At 39.3% G+C, this 17733-nt stretch overlaps 1 protein-coding gene across 2 annotated transcripts in view; it reads right to left on the bottom strand.

The window, feature by feature from the left end:
- Positions 1-5898, bottom strand: part of lrp5 (low density lipoprotein receptor-related protein 5) — a 68845-nt gene extending 62947 nt beyond the window's left edge. For both annotated transcript variants that reach the window (XM_080438508.1, XM_080438509.1), the window contains exon 1: positions 5682-5898. In XM_080438508.1, coding sequence (XP_080294634.1) covers positions 5682-5757 — 76 coding nt within the window. In that variant the 5' untranslated portion in view covers positions 5758-5898. The remainder of the gene's footprint in view (positions 1-5681) is intronic.
- Between the last annotated feature and the right edge of the window lie 11835 nt (positions 5899-17733).

Raw genomic sequence — 17733 nt, 5'->3', positions numbered from 1 at the left:
CACGACCCAAGGTTGAAACACACGTTTTTTTATGGAGTCCGGTTGGCTACTGTAAATGCTGTGACATGTCCCATCCTAGTTTACTAGGCCCGCTCCCTTAACCACTTAAAAGTAATTTACTGCATAACATTCGATCTAGTATTCTTTCTGGAGACACCTCTTGTGACATGTTCTGTTAGAACGGTAACTCGCAGAATTCAGTTCGAAACAAATCCAAGAAATGTTGAAACGAAAGTTGCAAGGGCCTAGCTCTGAGATTATTTTGGTCAGTCAGTAAACTATATACATTAACTTTAAAATACAAAAATAAATACATTTCCAGTGAAAAATATATCAGTGAAAGACTATATTTAAAAATGTGTTTAATTGGGAAAACAAGTATTATACTTAGTCGTACATCTATGTCACACAGCGAAAATGGCAGATGAGCTAACAACACGTCATATCACAGCACGTTGTGAGCTTGTATATCAGCTATTTTCGCTGAATGACATGCCCAAAATAGGGATGACAGGGTTAATGTCATTAACGACTTCTCTGATCAACCTAAATGAAAATGTGCAGCATACTGTGTAGATGGAATCTTTTGAAAATGTGTCTGAAAAACATTTCCCTATCCCACTGAAGGGACTCATCAGCCTCATATTTGCCTCAGAGTGTTGATGTGAACCTTAAGAGGTTTCTATCCCCAGTGTCTGCTCAAACCAGCACCATTTCTTTCTTCTATCATCTAAAGCCAGATTCATCCAGCCAAACTCTTGACAAGAGGAAGAATAAGCCCAGCATGATATGTTCTCTTCAGTTCATATTAGTGTCTCTATGGGTTGACAAACATGAGCTTGCCCATGCCTCCAAAGATGAAGGTTGACGACTGGGGAAATGAGTAATGTTTTAAAGAATGGATCAACCCCCCCTCTGCATGGTTGAATAGACAAACAGTCTTGGGAATATGTGAAGGGTACTGAAGAATCACTGAAAAACAACAGCCATCGCACTCACTGGAAAGAAGCGGGTAGTTATTTTAAAAAATGTTTTGCCTAACACGGACATGAAACATCACTCCTGGTGATGCAAAAATATCAGCCTACCTAAAATCCAGGGACTATAGATCCAGTCACAGTGGACCAGGAATGTAAAAAAACAGTCCCCTCGATGGAAATTGCTGATAATATTAGCCTACCTGAGTATGTTATTTCAGTGTAAAAAAACAAGAACCTCAAAATAACTCCAACCTTTGCAGTAAAGACAATGTCAATCCCAGTTTAAAGAATATAACCCCCACCTTAAACTGTATTACTGAAAAAAAGCCAAGTATCTAGGCTAGAGATCTGTCTGTAGAAGGCACACACACACACACAGACACACACAGACACACACACACACACACACACACACACACACACACACACACACACACACACACACACACACACGGGTGTGATGTTTGCCAGGTGGTGTAGTGACACTAGTCCAATGTTTTGGCCAGTGTATGTGAAGTGTGCGTTTATGTCTTCTCACCTCTCCTCTACATTTCTCCAAAGCAAGTTCAGGGCTTCTCTCTCTGGTAATATAGGACGACCAGCCATATTATCGCTCTATTACTCTGGTGTAGTAAGTCAGTACACCATACTACACAGCAGGCTACATGTTCAGCATCAGCAGGGATTCCCAAACTGTTTCAGTAACAGAAGCACATGAGTAGTCTGTCTGTCACACTGCGACCAAGGCTAATTAAAATATAGAAATATTTCTGTTACGTCAGGACAATCCTGTGACCCCGTTTTCTACCCTTTACCCATTACGTGGGACCCCTTGCCTGCACAAAATGAGCAGGCCTACATGCAGCCCCAACTGATGTCGATGCTACATGCAATCTATTCCTTCCTATTCCAGACGTAGGAAAATAAAGAATATAGCGATCATGAAACAGACTTGTACACATTTCCAACAGGCTTCTAGTAGACCTGTAAAAACACTGACGTTTCCCCTCACAGACAGATAGATTGACAGAGAGAGTCTAAGTAAGAGAGAAAGACAGTGGGAAGGGTGTGAGAATATGAAAGAGATATGGAAAGAGTGAGAGATAAGGAGAGAGAATGTGGATAAAAACAGCAATCAAGTGTCCCGTGCCTCAATTTGATCCCGATTTTGGAGAATCGTACACCAGTGGTTACTGACGTTTTGACTGATATTTTATATATATAAACAAAAAAAGACTAATCTGATCTTCTATTTTGGAAAATGTTTTGTCTAAAATAACAGTTGCGGGACAAATCGGCAACATATAATTGCCAATACTGATGTTATAAAAAAAGAAAAATTAATGGCAGATATATGGGCCAAACGATACACCGGTCAGGCTCTAGTTATTAAACATATTTGGAGCATCCAGGTAATAACATGTTTATTGATTGTGTGTTTGAGCGTTGTCAGGTTCACATGTGCAGATCCACATTGGTAGGCATCAATGACAAGCTTTCCTCTGCAATTTAGCTCAATGTCTTTGCAGGCAAACTTAAGACCTTTAGCTGTGACTTATATGTCATCAGTGATGACATAGCTACTATAAGTCACTCTGTCAGTCTGCTTGTCCAAAAATGTCAAGCACAAACCGAGAGCTGGTCACAGATGATCACAGATTACGTGCTTGTTATTTCCAGACCATCTATAAAAAAAATCTGGAAATATCCACATCACCATGTGTCATGGATAAATATTTTGTAACTCTGGCAATATTACTTACTAATAATAATCTAATATTTATGGTTTATCGGATTGAAGACAGAGAGGGGAGGAGGACAGGGCTATCTACAGTTTCAGAATCCCTGGCATCACAAGTATGTGGCCTGTACATTAACCTTGTAGCTTAGGAGGTCCCTCAAATGTATTTTCCAATACATGGCATTCATTAATATGAACTCTGTTAAGAGTTCTCCTCGTGAACTCTTAACAGTCTTCAAAGACTGTTAAGAGTTCAGGGTCTGTATGATCACTGGCTGCCTGATAACACACTGGGTATAGAAGCGTCAGAACACAGAATATTTCAAAAGCATTACGCTGCTAATCATAATGAAAATGTTCTACCATACAAAACTAACGGTTTGTTACTCTCCAGCACTAAAGCGGACTTGTCCTATAAATTCATAACACTACATGTGTACCCTTTACAGGTGCTACACAGTCAGATCGTATACAGAGGGGTCTGGGCAGAGACCGAGTGGTCAAGAGACAGTTGCAAGTACATCGCTGCCATAGTTGTGTCACCTATGATGTGTCTCTATGAATTGAGTACAAAGCACCCCAATGGAAACAAGCCATAGGCATTCTTGGGTTTTAAATCCTCTTAGCTGACCTTGTATTAAACTGTACTTTCCTGTATTTTTTTCTGCAAACTGCTAATAAAGTATTCAATCAATCAATCAAACCTCTGCAAAACATTCAGTAATCCATCCCTGTGGCATTTTCTGATGCTCTCGTTCTTTTAACAGAACGTCAGTTTCCACCATAACATCTTCCAATCTAAAACAGATACATATAAGAAGAGTTGTTGTCCGTGTTGATTTGTGCTCATTCCGGTCAGCGTTTCTGTTAAAAGGAGAATCGTAAGGTACAACTAGTCAATATCAAGTATGCTTTGCGCCCTAGGCTACCTGTGGGCACTATGCCAATGAAGCAACGCCTGCCAAGCTGTAAAAAGTAAATTCGGACTTCACTGTCAATTTTCACAAAAACATGGCACGAAAAGCAATAGAAAAACAGAAGAAACAAATTTGGCAATTCAATTGTGGCCAATAATGTTATGTAAATGATTGCGTATCTGTGGTCCTCCCTATGCACTAGCTTTCTTTCATGGCAGGTGACAAGTTGTTCTGGGACTGGGGTTCCTCATGGTATAGCGGGACAAATAATATATTTTAAAATAGTGTTAACTACGTACAGATTATCACTGTTGCGATATTAATTGATCTGATCAAAAGTTATTAGCTCCACCCATGTTTAAGTTGCTACAAGGCAAGCAGTTGACATTAATAAACTTTCTAGTACAAATGAGCCATGGGAGAAAGTAAACTACAGTAGCCTATGACTCAAAGGAACAATGAATAACTATACAATGATCAAATCTGACCAGAACTCATTTCATTTTCTACATCAACAGTGAGATTTACCTCAAGTGGTGTAAAGCGACTAAGTTTAAAGTACATTTACTCAAGTACTGTACTTAAGTAAAATGTTGAGGTATTCTTACTTTGCTTGAGTAATTCCAATTTTCTGTACTTTTACTTCTACTCCACTACATCTCAGAGGCAAATATTGTACTTTTACTCCACTACAATCATTTGAAAACTTTAGTTACTAGTTACTTTGTAGATTTTGATTATTATTACAATTCACACTAAACCACTTCAGCCGTATATATATTTCGGCCATTTGAAAATAGCAGATGTACAAGCTCACAATGCGTCATGATGATGCGACGCATTGTGAGCTTGTAGATCTGCTATTTTCAAAACATTTGTATACATTTTGAACTTGTGAAATGGGACATTTCTGCACAATGAGTACTTTTATTTTTGGTACTTTAAGTATATTTCGATGCCGATACATTTGTACTTGTACTTTTGAATATGGGGGGGGGGGACTTCTACTTGCAACAGAGTAATAATCTACATAGCAGAACTTTTACTTAAGTAGAACATGTGAGTACTTCTTCCATCACTGAGAACCTCTTTCTTCCCTATAGCAGAAAATCTCAACTCTCTGACACCCGACACCGATCAAGGGATTCAGGGATGGCTGGATCGACCGACCCGAGGCCCAAGAAAACAGCCCTAGCTGGTCAAAAAACTTCTATTTCGTGTACACAATTCACCAACTAAGAACCTACTCTAGAATGACGGCTGATTTGAAAACGACGAAAGCTTTACTATGGGGTTTACAGCGATTATTACATTGTCGCACACGTCACGCAAGACGCAACTTTGCGCCCCGAGGATCTAAAAAACTCAACTTTTTAACACAAGGCTTCAGAAACTAAACTGATTTTAAACACAATACTCAATAAACCACGTGTAAAGTAAGGGTGCAGATGTATGCTTATTATATGTGTATTGATGTGGTATTGTTGTGTTCCTCTACAGTTTACACTCTATAACGTTAGGGTACTACTTCCCAAATGTCTCCTAAGGATCCATGTTTCTGTTTCCACAGGTCTTCGACCAGTGTTGCCAGGTTTTGTGAGAGAAATAAACAACCAGGTCTAGGAAAACAAGCCCAAAAGAAGTAACTTAGGCCACAGTCACAAGAGCACTTTACACCATAATATGCGTCTGCTATTTTCAAAAACCCTTGCAATAAAATGTGGAATATTTGGATTGTGTTTTTTAAACATTCTAACAACACAAATGCTCCCCTGGGCACAAAACATTGTCATTAAAATATTTGAGAACCACTGGTTTAAATAATCATTATTTTTTTTGGGAAACAAGCCTAAATAAGCAGAAACCCTTTGGAAACAAGCCCCCAAAAAAACTGCAACTAACCAAACTAACCAATATTTTCAAGCAACTTTACATATAGAAAAACAAGCCCAAAGTCGCTTATAATAAGCGGACTTGGCAACCCTGTCTTCGACGGGGAGCCCGAACAAAAAAAAAGAGAGTAAAACACAAGTCAAAACGTACCGTCAACTATGGAGAGCAAGCAAGTCCAAAGAAGCAGCAAAACGCCCATTGCGAGTCCTCTCCGCGTTAAATCCATAGCTCCGACTCCATTATCGGGGATATTTAGTCCTAAAGAAAGTTGTAAATGACTCCTCTCGGGTGTATGTGTGTGTGTGTGTGTGTGTGTGTGTCTGATATAACGTGTGTGTGCGTGTGTGCGTGTGTGTGCCTTTCTCTTCTTGGCGATACTTTCAGCCGACGCGCTCGCGCTACTTTATACTCCAAGCTCAGACTCAGTGTTGCCAGATTTTGCGAGAGAAATAAGCAACCACGTCTGAATGAAAACAAGCCCAAAAGAAGTGACTAGGCTTTGATCAGATCTACACAAGCTCGCGACACGTTTTGAGCTTGTAGATCTGCTATTAAAAAAAATCTTTAAACAAATCTGGAACAAATCTGGAAAAAAAACAGTACAAAAATCTGCGGGAGATTAAAAAAAGATAATTTTGGCAACACAAATCTTGTATGGGGGTCCCACTCTCTGGCACAAAATACTTTCAGATGGGGGTCCGTCCGTGCCGTGGACAATGAATTACATATTCATGTGGGGGTGACATTTTTCATCTTGACAAGAAAACGTTTTAGAACCACTGGTTTAAACAACATCAGGAAACCTTTGATTGATTTGAGTGAATACTTTATTAGCAGTTTGCAAAAAAGCACAGGAAAGTACAGTTCAATATGAGGTCTGCTAAGAGGATTCTAAACCCAAGAAAGCCTATGGCTTGTTTCCATTAGGGTCCTTTGTACTCAATTCATAGAAACATGAAGACAGACAAGCCCAAATAAGCAACTACCCTTTAGAAACAAGCCCAAAAAACTGCAACCCGCAACTGCCAATATTTACAAGCAACTTTACAGAAAAACAAGCCCAAAGTCGCTTATAATAAGCAGACCTGGCAACACTGTCCAAGCTGTCGAGCTCGCGCACGGGTGAAAGGCAAGCGGAAGCGGCGTCGTGACGTCACCACCAGACGCGAGGCAGCCAGCGCAAGTTTTTTTTTTTTTCTTTCTTTCTTTCTTTTTTTTTTTACCCCACCAATTTGTCCAAATTTGTCAATGTCACCGCGATAAGGCATTGTGGCGATACGTGTGTCGTTAATGTGCACACTGGTACCATGTTATTACAATGTATTTACCACACCTTCACACCCGTTGAGGAATCGTTTTACTATAACACTGAACAACACACATCATTTGACAATCACTAAACACCTATACAAAAAAAGAATATATATTATATAAATATATAAATATATATATATATATATATATATATATATATATATATATATATATATATATATACATATATACATATATACATATATATATATATATATATATATATATATATATATATATATATATATATATATATATATATATATATATATATATATATACACAATTATAGTTAAACGAGGCGTTGTGAGCTTATCGATCTGCTATTTTCAGCGAAAGCTTTCCCCACAATACAGATGCTGGGGTTTAAGTGCATGGTTAAGTAGACCGGTGTGACAACAATAGTTTAGAATAAGTGTAATTGCCATCCATTAAGTGAAGACAAACAAGAAGTGTTATTTGGAGGCTCATGTTAATTTACTCTAAAGATGAGAAACAGATGAAGAGAACCAAGTCACTATGGACATGCAGCACAAGTTTCACAGCACCATTTCATCAATTATTGTGTCATAATGTGTTATAACAATGATATAAAATAATCTAATGTATCATTCTACATGCCGACAAGCAGATGCAGGAAACATTTAGTTTATTGCTCCCTGCTTAAATATGAATCAGGTAATTTGTCCTTAATTCTCCTAATATTACAACTGACGGCCCGATTTGTAGACCTGTTTTCTTCTGTCAATGCCTAGAACCTCACAAAAATATTGCCTTAGACATTTGGGTTGCCATGTGTATTAGTGTTGTTATTATACTATAGTTCAAAATACAACTGTTTTACTGTTCTAGATGAAACAGTTATGCCAGAGTGCAAAATGCACAATAGCTGAACATTCATAATAATGAGAACTAAGCAGTAGCTCATTCTTTTCATTGGACTCTAGGGTAACAATACAGACCGTGGAAAAAGGTGGGGTTAAAGATTGTCCAGAAAATAAAAAACAAGAATCTGGGGTTAAGGCCTTAGGTGAACACGTACATACACTTGCATTCATCACATATTCACAGATCTTCCTCTCTCACACACACATACACACACACACACACACACACACACACACACACACACACACACACACACACTACACACACACACACACACACACACACACACACACACACACACACACACACACACTGCACACACACACACACACACACACACACACACACACACACACACACACACACACACACACACACACACACACACACACACACACACACACACACACACACACACACACACACACACACACACACACACACACACACACACACACACACACACCTAAAGCCAAGCCAACCCTGGCATCTCTCTCCTCCTTGGGATGCATCTCTCCAACTGGCCTAGACTCTAAAGGCTCCGTAAACTCAAAGCATATGTCCTCCTCTCTCCATTTTGTGCGTGTGAGAAAGGGAGGCAGCTATTCCCAGCCATAGAATTTACATAGATAGAACACATGTTATTCTTTGTCATAGTAATCATATAATATTCATAGAGGTCAGACACACATTGGCCACATCAGATTTCTGATAACATTTCCAACATTCAAAAAAATATTCCACAGGATTTCTCATAGATGGACATAAAAAACATGATGTAGAGATTCATATACAGTAAATGAGAAGACAATGATCAGTAAAAAGTACCAACACGCCAAACTGCCCACGTATAAAGTGGTGGATAAAGGGCGGAAACCAAAGGACATAGCTACAGTATACAAGGAACTAAGGAAGGTATCTTTCTATCCATTCTCAATCTATACCCCCAGCCCCGGCCCTTGGTTGAAGAATGCTGTAATGAAACATATTTTCCTTCCGCAGTCACCTGCAATGCATGGCCCCTGGCCTAGCTTTGATCCACACACCGCTCTCCCTTCATCCACGAATATCAAAAAGATCTCCACATTGGTCTGTGTTCTGTCCATGAAGACCAAGGCTTATGCGTAACATAGTTGACTGTTACAAATACTTTTCCCTCTTTCTGGTTAACAAGAAACAGGTGAGGCTCAACAACTGTCTGAGGTCAGGGTAAGTAAAGTTACGCTCAAAAACATGTCAGATAGTGATGTTTACATAGGTTGCATTGCTGTTGGATCAAATACAGGTACATTTAGATGGATTATTTTCAATTACCTGTGCAGTAGGCTATCTTGCCAACCAAATGCATTATAAAGTTACATGGATTTTATAGTTACATAAAGTAAGTGTAAACAATTGCTCCATGTGTTGTTATAGTTAACTAACAAGCACCTCTTTGTCTGAGTAACAAGGAACAGGTGAGCTCTATAAATTGTCTAAGGCAAGGGGTTATAGGAACATGCTACTATGTCCACATACATGTTGTACCTTAACAAAGTAGAATATGACATTAGCATGACATTTGATAAAGTATTTATGGTGTTATCATCATCTGCAGACATTTGTCTTTGAGCTGTGTGCAAAGACTAAAGAGCTGTTACACTCCGAGCACTATTACTATATTGTTCACCACTGTCAGTGGTGTAAAGTAACTAAGTACATTTACTCTTGTACTTACGTACAATTTTGAAGTATTTTTACTGGAGTAATTCCAATTTTCAATACTTTTACTTCTACTCCATTACATCTCAGAGGCAAATATTGTACTTTTTACTCTACTACAATTATCTGAAAACTTTAGTTACTTTGTAGATTATGATTATTATTACAAAACAAACATTAACCACTTCAGCCCTATTTAAACGTTGGCTATTTTCAAAAGATTTTAATACATTTTAGACATATGATAACTTGTGAAACGGGACATTCTGCATAATAAGTACTTTTACTTTTGGTACTTTAAGTATATTTTGATGCCAATACTTTTGTACTTTTACTCAAGTAACTTTTGAATACCAGACTTTTACTTGTAACAGAGTATTTCTACATTGTGGTATTGATACTTTTACTTAAGTTTAAAAAAATTGTACTTTTTCCACCACTGACCACTGTCGTCATTGTAGTTGTGGTGTGGACTCAACCATCCACCTGAGTTAGAACGATATTTAAAACAATATATTTACAGTATAGGTAGGTGCTTGGTGTGGACGGCCCTTAAGACTTTGGAGTAAGAAAGTGGAAACAAATACATTTATTTTGTTCAGGGTAATAAGGGACAGGTGAGCATCAGCCTATACTGTCATAAGGTCTATGCAATGAAAGGTATCTAGCCTAAACAGGGAAAGTGTTTAGCCTTGATCTAACTATAATCTAATCTAAGAATCAAATCTTAATCTAGTTGCAGAGACAGAGACAGATGTAAAGGGAAATACATTCATCCAATATGCCTCTCTAGTCAGTAACAACATCAAAGTCCCTCCTCTCTAATTCTCATAGAGAAAGTGAATCAATTACGTTGTTTTTGTTTGCTACCAGGGATTTCATAGGCTATAAAAAGAGTAAAAATCATCACATCACACATAATATTCAGAAACACAATAAAACAATTGCTTTGATACAGTAGAGGCAAAATAGCTCAGAGCAAAGCTCAAAGGTCTTATGAAGGCTTGACATGCTACATCATATGATGTAACAATTAATTAATTCCAACTGCAGAGGGGTTTAACCCTTACATTTGGACATTGTACAACAAACTCTGCTTTACGTTTAGAAGGTGTCTGTAGCAAATCAGAGTCTACATCTGGGTGGACACAGACAACAGGATTAAAGACAAACACAAGTTCTTTATTTCTTCTAAACAAACAGACAGACAGAGACAGACAGACAGACAGACAGACAGACAGACAGGAGGGGGTCGACAGAAAGCGATAGAGACAAGGGTGTAATTTACTGGACACTTTGTCTATATGGAAGTTCTCTCAAGTCATCTTTGTCTAATTAAACTCTCTAAGAATATTTAATCACACACAGACGCACGCACACACGCACGCATGCACAAGATAAACAGAATATATTTACTTCTATTGGCATTTCCCCTCCTCTCCTCTACGGATCTCATATAGGCTTTAAAATCAAAATTACAATGGAAATTGATAGGCTGATCATGACTGTTTTAGTATCGAGACAGCTTACAATAGTCACATAGCAAAGGATGCCATGTAAGGCAAATTGGAACCATTTGTCACAAAAACTCTTTTACTGCTTGCTAGAAAAAAAAGTCTAGTCCATCTGGTAAATAACAGTATTTAGTCTGATTTAATGACTTACGGTTTCTTGTTTATACTGGTATTACACAGCAATTGATCAATCACAATTGTTCTCTGTAAAGCGCTGATTGATTCCTCTACAACAAAAACAAACCAAAAGAAGCGTCACATGTGGATTTTCTATGTAACCTTTACAAATGTATATGAGTGAGGAAGAGGAAAGCTACAGTCAAAACAAAGACTTGCACGGACAAAACAAATGCTTCATCTGCTATTTGTAAGTATTTCTGGTTTAGAATAGAGGATATCCAACAAGACTTCTAAACAACAATCCAAAAGCCCCACTGTGGCCCCTAGAGTTGTCCACATTTTGGCCGGAGTGGTGCTAAAGGAAAGACCTAAATCTGTAGGGTTAATTCTCCGGGGAACGTGAATGGTCTCAGCCAGTTAGCTTTGAGATACCCTGTGTCCAAATGGACCTTTTGGGTTACCAAAGTCAGTAGGGGTCATTCATTCTCCAAGGATGAATGAAGGTGCACAGCAAACCATAGCAATTCAGCCGGTAGTTTTCAAGATATCCTAAAAAACAAAAAAATCTAAATCTTCCCAGTATTATTCAGAGGGTGTGGGAGTTCTTCTGTTATCACACTCCTTGTAACATAAGACAACAGATATTTTGTTGATCCCTTTAAGAAAGAATTTGATTGGGCCCTTTGAGTCTTAATGCCATCATCAAAGGAGTACTATGTATTGAGGCATGACTGGTATACTGTACATAATAAGACGTGGATGGCTGTACACCACTGTAATTTGTCAATATTTCTCTGTCTCTCTGACATACAAACATACACACACAAACTAGCAATCAAATATTTCTTTTTTTGCCGTTTTGCCAAACAAAGAAGCCCACTTTCCTGGCAGTAAGTCTGAAGGCCTAAGGGCACGGCAGTTGATTCTCACTGGCAGAAAACACAGGAGTGATTTTGAAACTGGAAAATAAGTAGCGCGGAACCCTAGGTTCCCCAGAGAACCTTTTGTGGGACACAGATCGGTTACACATCTGTACTTTCACTCACATGTGGGTGCACACACATACCCGCCTCCACACACAAACATGCACAAACACACACACACACACACACACACACACACACACACACACACACACACACACACACACACACACACACACACACACACACACACACACACACACACACACACACACACACACACACACACACACACACCATTATTTGGTTTCAATCGTGTAATATGGTTTGTAATTCTTGGTCCTAGGTAAAGTCTGCTGTTTTGTTTATGCACAGCCATGAATTATGTGGTATTTAACTATTTGCAGTGTCGATCTGGGCCTGAGTTCTTCTTAGAATAGGAGTACTGACAGCACCACAGTGCAGATTCTAAACAAATCAGTTTTCCACACTGGTAAGGTCGCATGATTTTATGAACTTGATTGACTTGAGAGATAAACTTCTCAGATCAAAATAAACGTATATAAACACCATGCTGGTGTTTACATAAGTATAGTCCATCAAGGGCAGGGATGTAGTGCTACTTTTAGAAGTGGGGGAGCGCATCTATACCGCTTTTTTTGCCCCTACACCAAATTTCCCTTGCCAAAAATTGCTGATCTACAAGCTCACAACGTGTCGCAGTGCAACGTGTTGTAAGCCTGCAGGTCTGCTATTTTTGGTTAAAGTTCCCCCAGAATTTGAATGCTGAGGTTCAACTGATTGTTATTTGCAATCAGATCAGACTTGTGCAGTTAGACATTGCTCAAAATAGCAGACCTACAAGCTCACAACACGTCACATCACAAAAGTTTGTCAAGTCAACAAAGTATAAATCAGGCTTCAGCGTGCCAAGTGTTCACACTGAAACACAGATTGGAATCACATTTCAAATCACCTCTGAATGTGGCTCAAATCTGATTCACTAAAGTCAGTTTCCATGCGGCTTTTTGCTGTTCAAACTTGATCAAAACTAATCTGACTCCAATCTGGACAGGCCATAAATTGGATCTGGTCTACTGCCACTCTGAACGTATAGCCCAACAGAGCAGGGTTAGAAACACCCACTTCAGAGCCATATCACTGCTGCAAATCAGCAAACACTTCAACTCTAGATGCCAATAGCAAATCAATACTTGATAACACTGGTCAGCCTGCTGAGTCATAGTCGTTGAAAAGGAGAATGTGTGATCAGAAATCCTTCCCTGACTGAATAAAGGGTAAAAAAAATGAATAATCCAATACTGTGGATTTCGGATCCGCAAGGGAACGGTGGCTCCAATGTAGCCAATGTATGAAGCTATGACTCCAAATTTGGGCAAGATTTCAGCCTGACCCGAGCCGCATTGACTAAAAATGTTACTAAATATAAAACATTAGGTGAAAAAAAATAAGCTAATAGCAGTTAGGCAACTGGCATTGTGCACACGAATGTTGGCTCTGATATGTCCTCCTGCAGAGACACACCATAAAAAGTGTTCATCCTATATTCAAATTGGCTAACGGCCGGCATGTCACTCGACATAACCATAAACAAACCCGATACGGATACGCCCATATATGGAGACCCGGTTGTCCAGGGCCACAGATTCGACCACAATGCCCATCGGGGATCTCCATATCTGGGCATAAAAGGGACAAGAACTGACAGATATACAGAGATCTCCATATATGGACATAAAAGGGACACAAGTAGACAGACAGATACAGAGACCTCCATATATGGGCATACAATGGACACAGGTAGACAGACAGATACAGAGATCTCCATATATGGGCACAACAGCGACACAGACAGATGGGTATCATGGGTACTCTGACAAAGCCGACTCAGACATATCAGTCGTATTGGCGGTGTGACGTTAGTGTGAGGGCCGTGTAGTTCCCCGGACTCTGGTATAGACAAAATCTCTCAATGTATGGCTACTGACTGATATGGGGTGAGCTGCGTTTTCATTCTCAGCGATTATGAATGATCTTACATCAGTAATGTTTTTACTTTGAGTCCAGATTGCCTTAAAAAGACAGTCTTAACAGTAGCATGGTGGCCTCTATTTTATGGCCTCACGTTTATAAACGTCTTTGGGCCTTCAGCTATTGCCTGCCAAAGACGTTTAAAAACGTCTTTGAAAAAAAAAAAAAAATTCTAAAAAGATTCTCTAATTATTTAAGATTGACACCTTTTCGATATTCCAAACGAATAAGGAGATAACAATTCCCAAAGATTTGCTGCTCCATCCACTTCAATGTTAAAATTGAAACGGACAAACAATTCACAATGTTTTTTGGTTTGAAACTACTGGTTTTGAGCTATTTTCAAACATCAAACAACACATGACAACAAGGTCAAATTGACCTCGTTGACATTTGTGAAACCACACCTGAATCTCATCTGTGATTAGAAATTATCTGGGATCAATCATACTGGAGAAAAATATTCTGTGGCTATGCGAAAAGGTACCAAAATCGGTCAAAACCCTGGCAGAGGCTACAGACTTTTTGAAAAAACTCTGGCAGGGTAAGAGTTAAATAGCTTCAATAGCTTGAATTGCTATCAACCCAGGACTGGATTTCATTAATATCACCTCTTTATTTATCTGTCCGAATGAATAAAGATCATGTCAACTATTTCAGAAATGTAGTGCCAGAGAATGGAAAACATTGGTTTTCGTAAATTGAACCACATAATTCAGAACTGTATTGAGGGCCATCCAATCTTTGTAAGCCCAAAGTGAGTAAGAGAGAATCCTCTGCAGTAAGTCAGACTCGTTTTCAGTGGGGGCGCCAGGGCTGCGCATTATCACCTATCCTGTTTGTGATAAGTATGGGCAGGATCGCAAGGTGCAGTCATGGATGAGAGGGTCTACAGTTTGGTGAGCTGAGGATTGCATCACTGGTTTTTGTAGGTGATGTTTGTCCTGATGGCATCATTGGTCTGTGACCTCCAGCTCTCACTGGATCGGTTCATAATTGAGTGTGAAGTAGCTGGGATGAGGATCAGCATCTCCAAATATGAGGCCATGGTTCTCAGCAGGAAATCGTGGGTTTCCCACTTCGGGTAGAGAATGACACCTTACCCCAAGTGAGGGAGTTCAAGTATATCAGGATTTGTTCATGATTGAGGGGAGGAGCGCTGTACTACAGTGTTGTGATGAAAAGAGAGCTGAGCCAGAAGACAAAGCTCTTGATATAAAGTATAACGGTCAATCTTCGTTCCTACTATTTTTTTAGTGTGCCAAGAGGAATTTTCAATAGAGACATGTATTAATCAGATTACAATTACTTGCAATACTAAACCCAATGCTGGACAGAAATCAACTTAGAAAAAATGCTTATGATGCCAAAAAGTTGTTTTCACACAGTGCTGCACTTAATAGTTCCCATGTCTGGCTCTTAAATCTTTTGTTTTCTCCTTAACCTTAAAGGCCCTCCTGGTGTGTGGGTGTTTGTGTGTGTGTGTGTGTGTGTGTGTGTGTGTGTGTGTGTGTGTGTGTGTGTGTGTGTGTGTGTGTGTGTGTGTGTGTGTGTGCGTGCGTGCGTGCGTGCGTGCGTGCGTGCGTGCGTGCGTGCGTGCGTGAAAGTGTGCAATGTGTGTGTCCTCAATTTATCCATTTAAAGTATAACTCTGTAATGTAACGAAACAAACCCTTATGGATCCATTTGATTACATTTGTTAACTTTTTGGCTAATCTCTCTCGAGTACACTCACCAGCACACTCTCTTGTTTTGTACAAGATCACCAAATGGACCTGTAAGGCATGGTTACATTTGTACACTCTCAGTTAAATTAACACGCAGGATTGCACAGTGAATTATGCATGGTGCATTTGCAATAGTGTGTAGTGTGCATGTACTATGAGTGAGACCATGTGTGAGGGAGAGTGTGTGTGTGTGTGTGTGTGTGTGTGTATGTGTGTGTGTGTGTGTGTGTGTGTGTGTGTGTGTGTGTGTGTGTGTGTGTGTGTGTGTGTGTGTGTGTGTGTGTGTATGAAGGTGTTGGACCACCTTGTACAACATCTCCACTTCTATTCCTCATTCTCGCCTCTCATCCTGCCCTCCTTTAGTTTTTGTCTCCTGCCAATTAAATTCCCTCAGAACTTCAAACCCCCCGCGCCTCATTCCCAACAAACAGGACACAGAGTGTGAGCACTGTGATTTCAGGAAGTAATCAGCCCTCCACAGATGTGCCTTTGTTTACGTCTAGCCCACCTTGATTACAAAAAGACCACGGCCAATATAAATACCCCAATAAAAATTCTAAAGCTCTGGGAAACAAATCCACTGTAGAAGCAAAACTCAGTCCTGAAAATAATATCTGAACTCTGTGCCATAAACATAAGAACATTGGTCCAAACCCATGTTATAATATATCAAAACAATACATCAAATAACTTTTGGCTTCCCTAATAATTGTATTGTGCTAATGATTGCATTATGATCTTGTACATTTCTGCATTTGTAAACATGAATAAAGTACTACAAAAGCTTAAGTTTATGCCAGTACAAATACTTACCAATAGGCAAATCCTGGATATCCTCCAATCACTATGAGTTTGAATTTGAATTTGTGCATTTGTTGTGGATAATTATGTGATTTAAAATCATATGGACGTTTTTCTACAAGATGTCACATGTAGAGAATAAAGTGATTCTTATCAAATTACAAAGATTGTCAAATATAAAGCATTTATACACAGACATTTTAGTCCAGCAGGATGGCTGAAAAAAATGGATGTATAAATGTACAAATCGCTATATATGGAGTACCGTGATGTCATCAATATGACATGACAGACCGGCCTAGACTCCATATTTGGGCATGCCTGACACAGAACCCAAATATCGGCATAAAAGAGACACAGACAGAAAACACAGAAATCTAGATACAACGGGTACTCTGACAATGGTTTTCTATAGCTAATTCAGGCGGCAGTTTGGTTTGATAATTTTCAGCTTTGTTAATTAACTACGCCAGGCTGAAAGGACGGGAGTCCGCCCGTGTCCGTCCATCTGTTCGTGTCCTTCCGCCCATCCCCAAATGTTCAAATCAGCCTCATGGTGGTGCTATAACAGGCCACTTTACATTTTGGCCCATAACTCTTGAACAGCAGGCCTTAACAATTATTTTCCCCATGGATTCCTTGGATCATAAAATATAGGCCACACTTAGGGATGTGCGCAGCGAGTAATTTCACTGACGTTTCAATTACATTATTACATTTATTCAAATAATAAAAAGGTCACAAAACATTTTAGATCTACTGTATATGGCTAAAATATATTAGAGTATATAAAATCCATAACAAATGCGTGTAATATTCAAATAAGTTAGGGAATCTTATTTTAAATGTGGTGCATGAAAGTAGGTCAAGTCATTTATGCGTGCATGTTTTCACGTGTCGTTCCTCGAGCGCGCAGGTCTGGAGCACTCTACTGACCAGTACCTCTTCAACCATAAAATTACATGTAATTGTCATATACAACCCAATCATTGATGTCCAGCCATGAGTTGTCATTGCAATATACAATACTCTGCATTCCCCATGTTCTCACCTCCAACAATGGGTTATTCTTTCCGATTGGCCGGGATCACAGTGACAGTGGGTAGTAAAAGAGTTATGGGCTTGCATCTGGCTACCTCCAGTGTTACGATCACACCCCACG

The sequence above is a fragment of the Gymnoscopelus braueri genome, assembly GCF_963280865.1.
Source record: "Gymnoscopelus braueri genome assembly, chromosome: 9".
Classification (NCBI taxonomy): domain Eukaryota; kingdom Metazoa; phylum Chordata; class Actinopteri; order Myctophiformes; family Myctophidae; genus Gymnoscopelus; species Gymnoscopelus braueri.
Note: the sequence above shows the minus strand (reverse complement) of the source record. Positions and strands in the feature narration are given on the sequence as shown.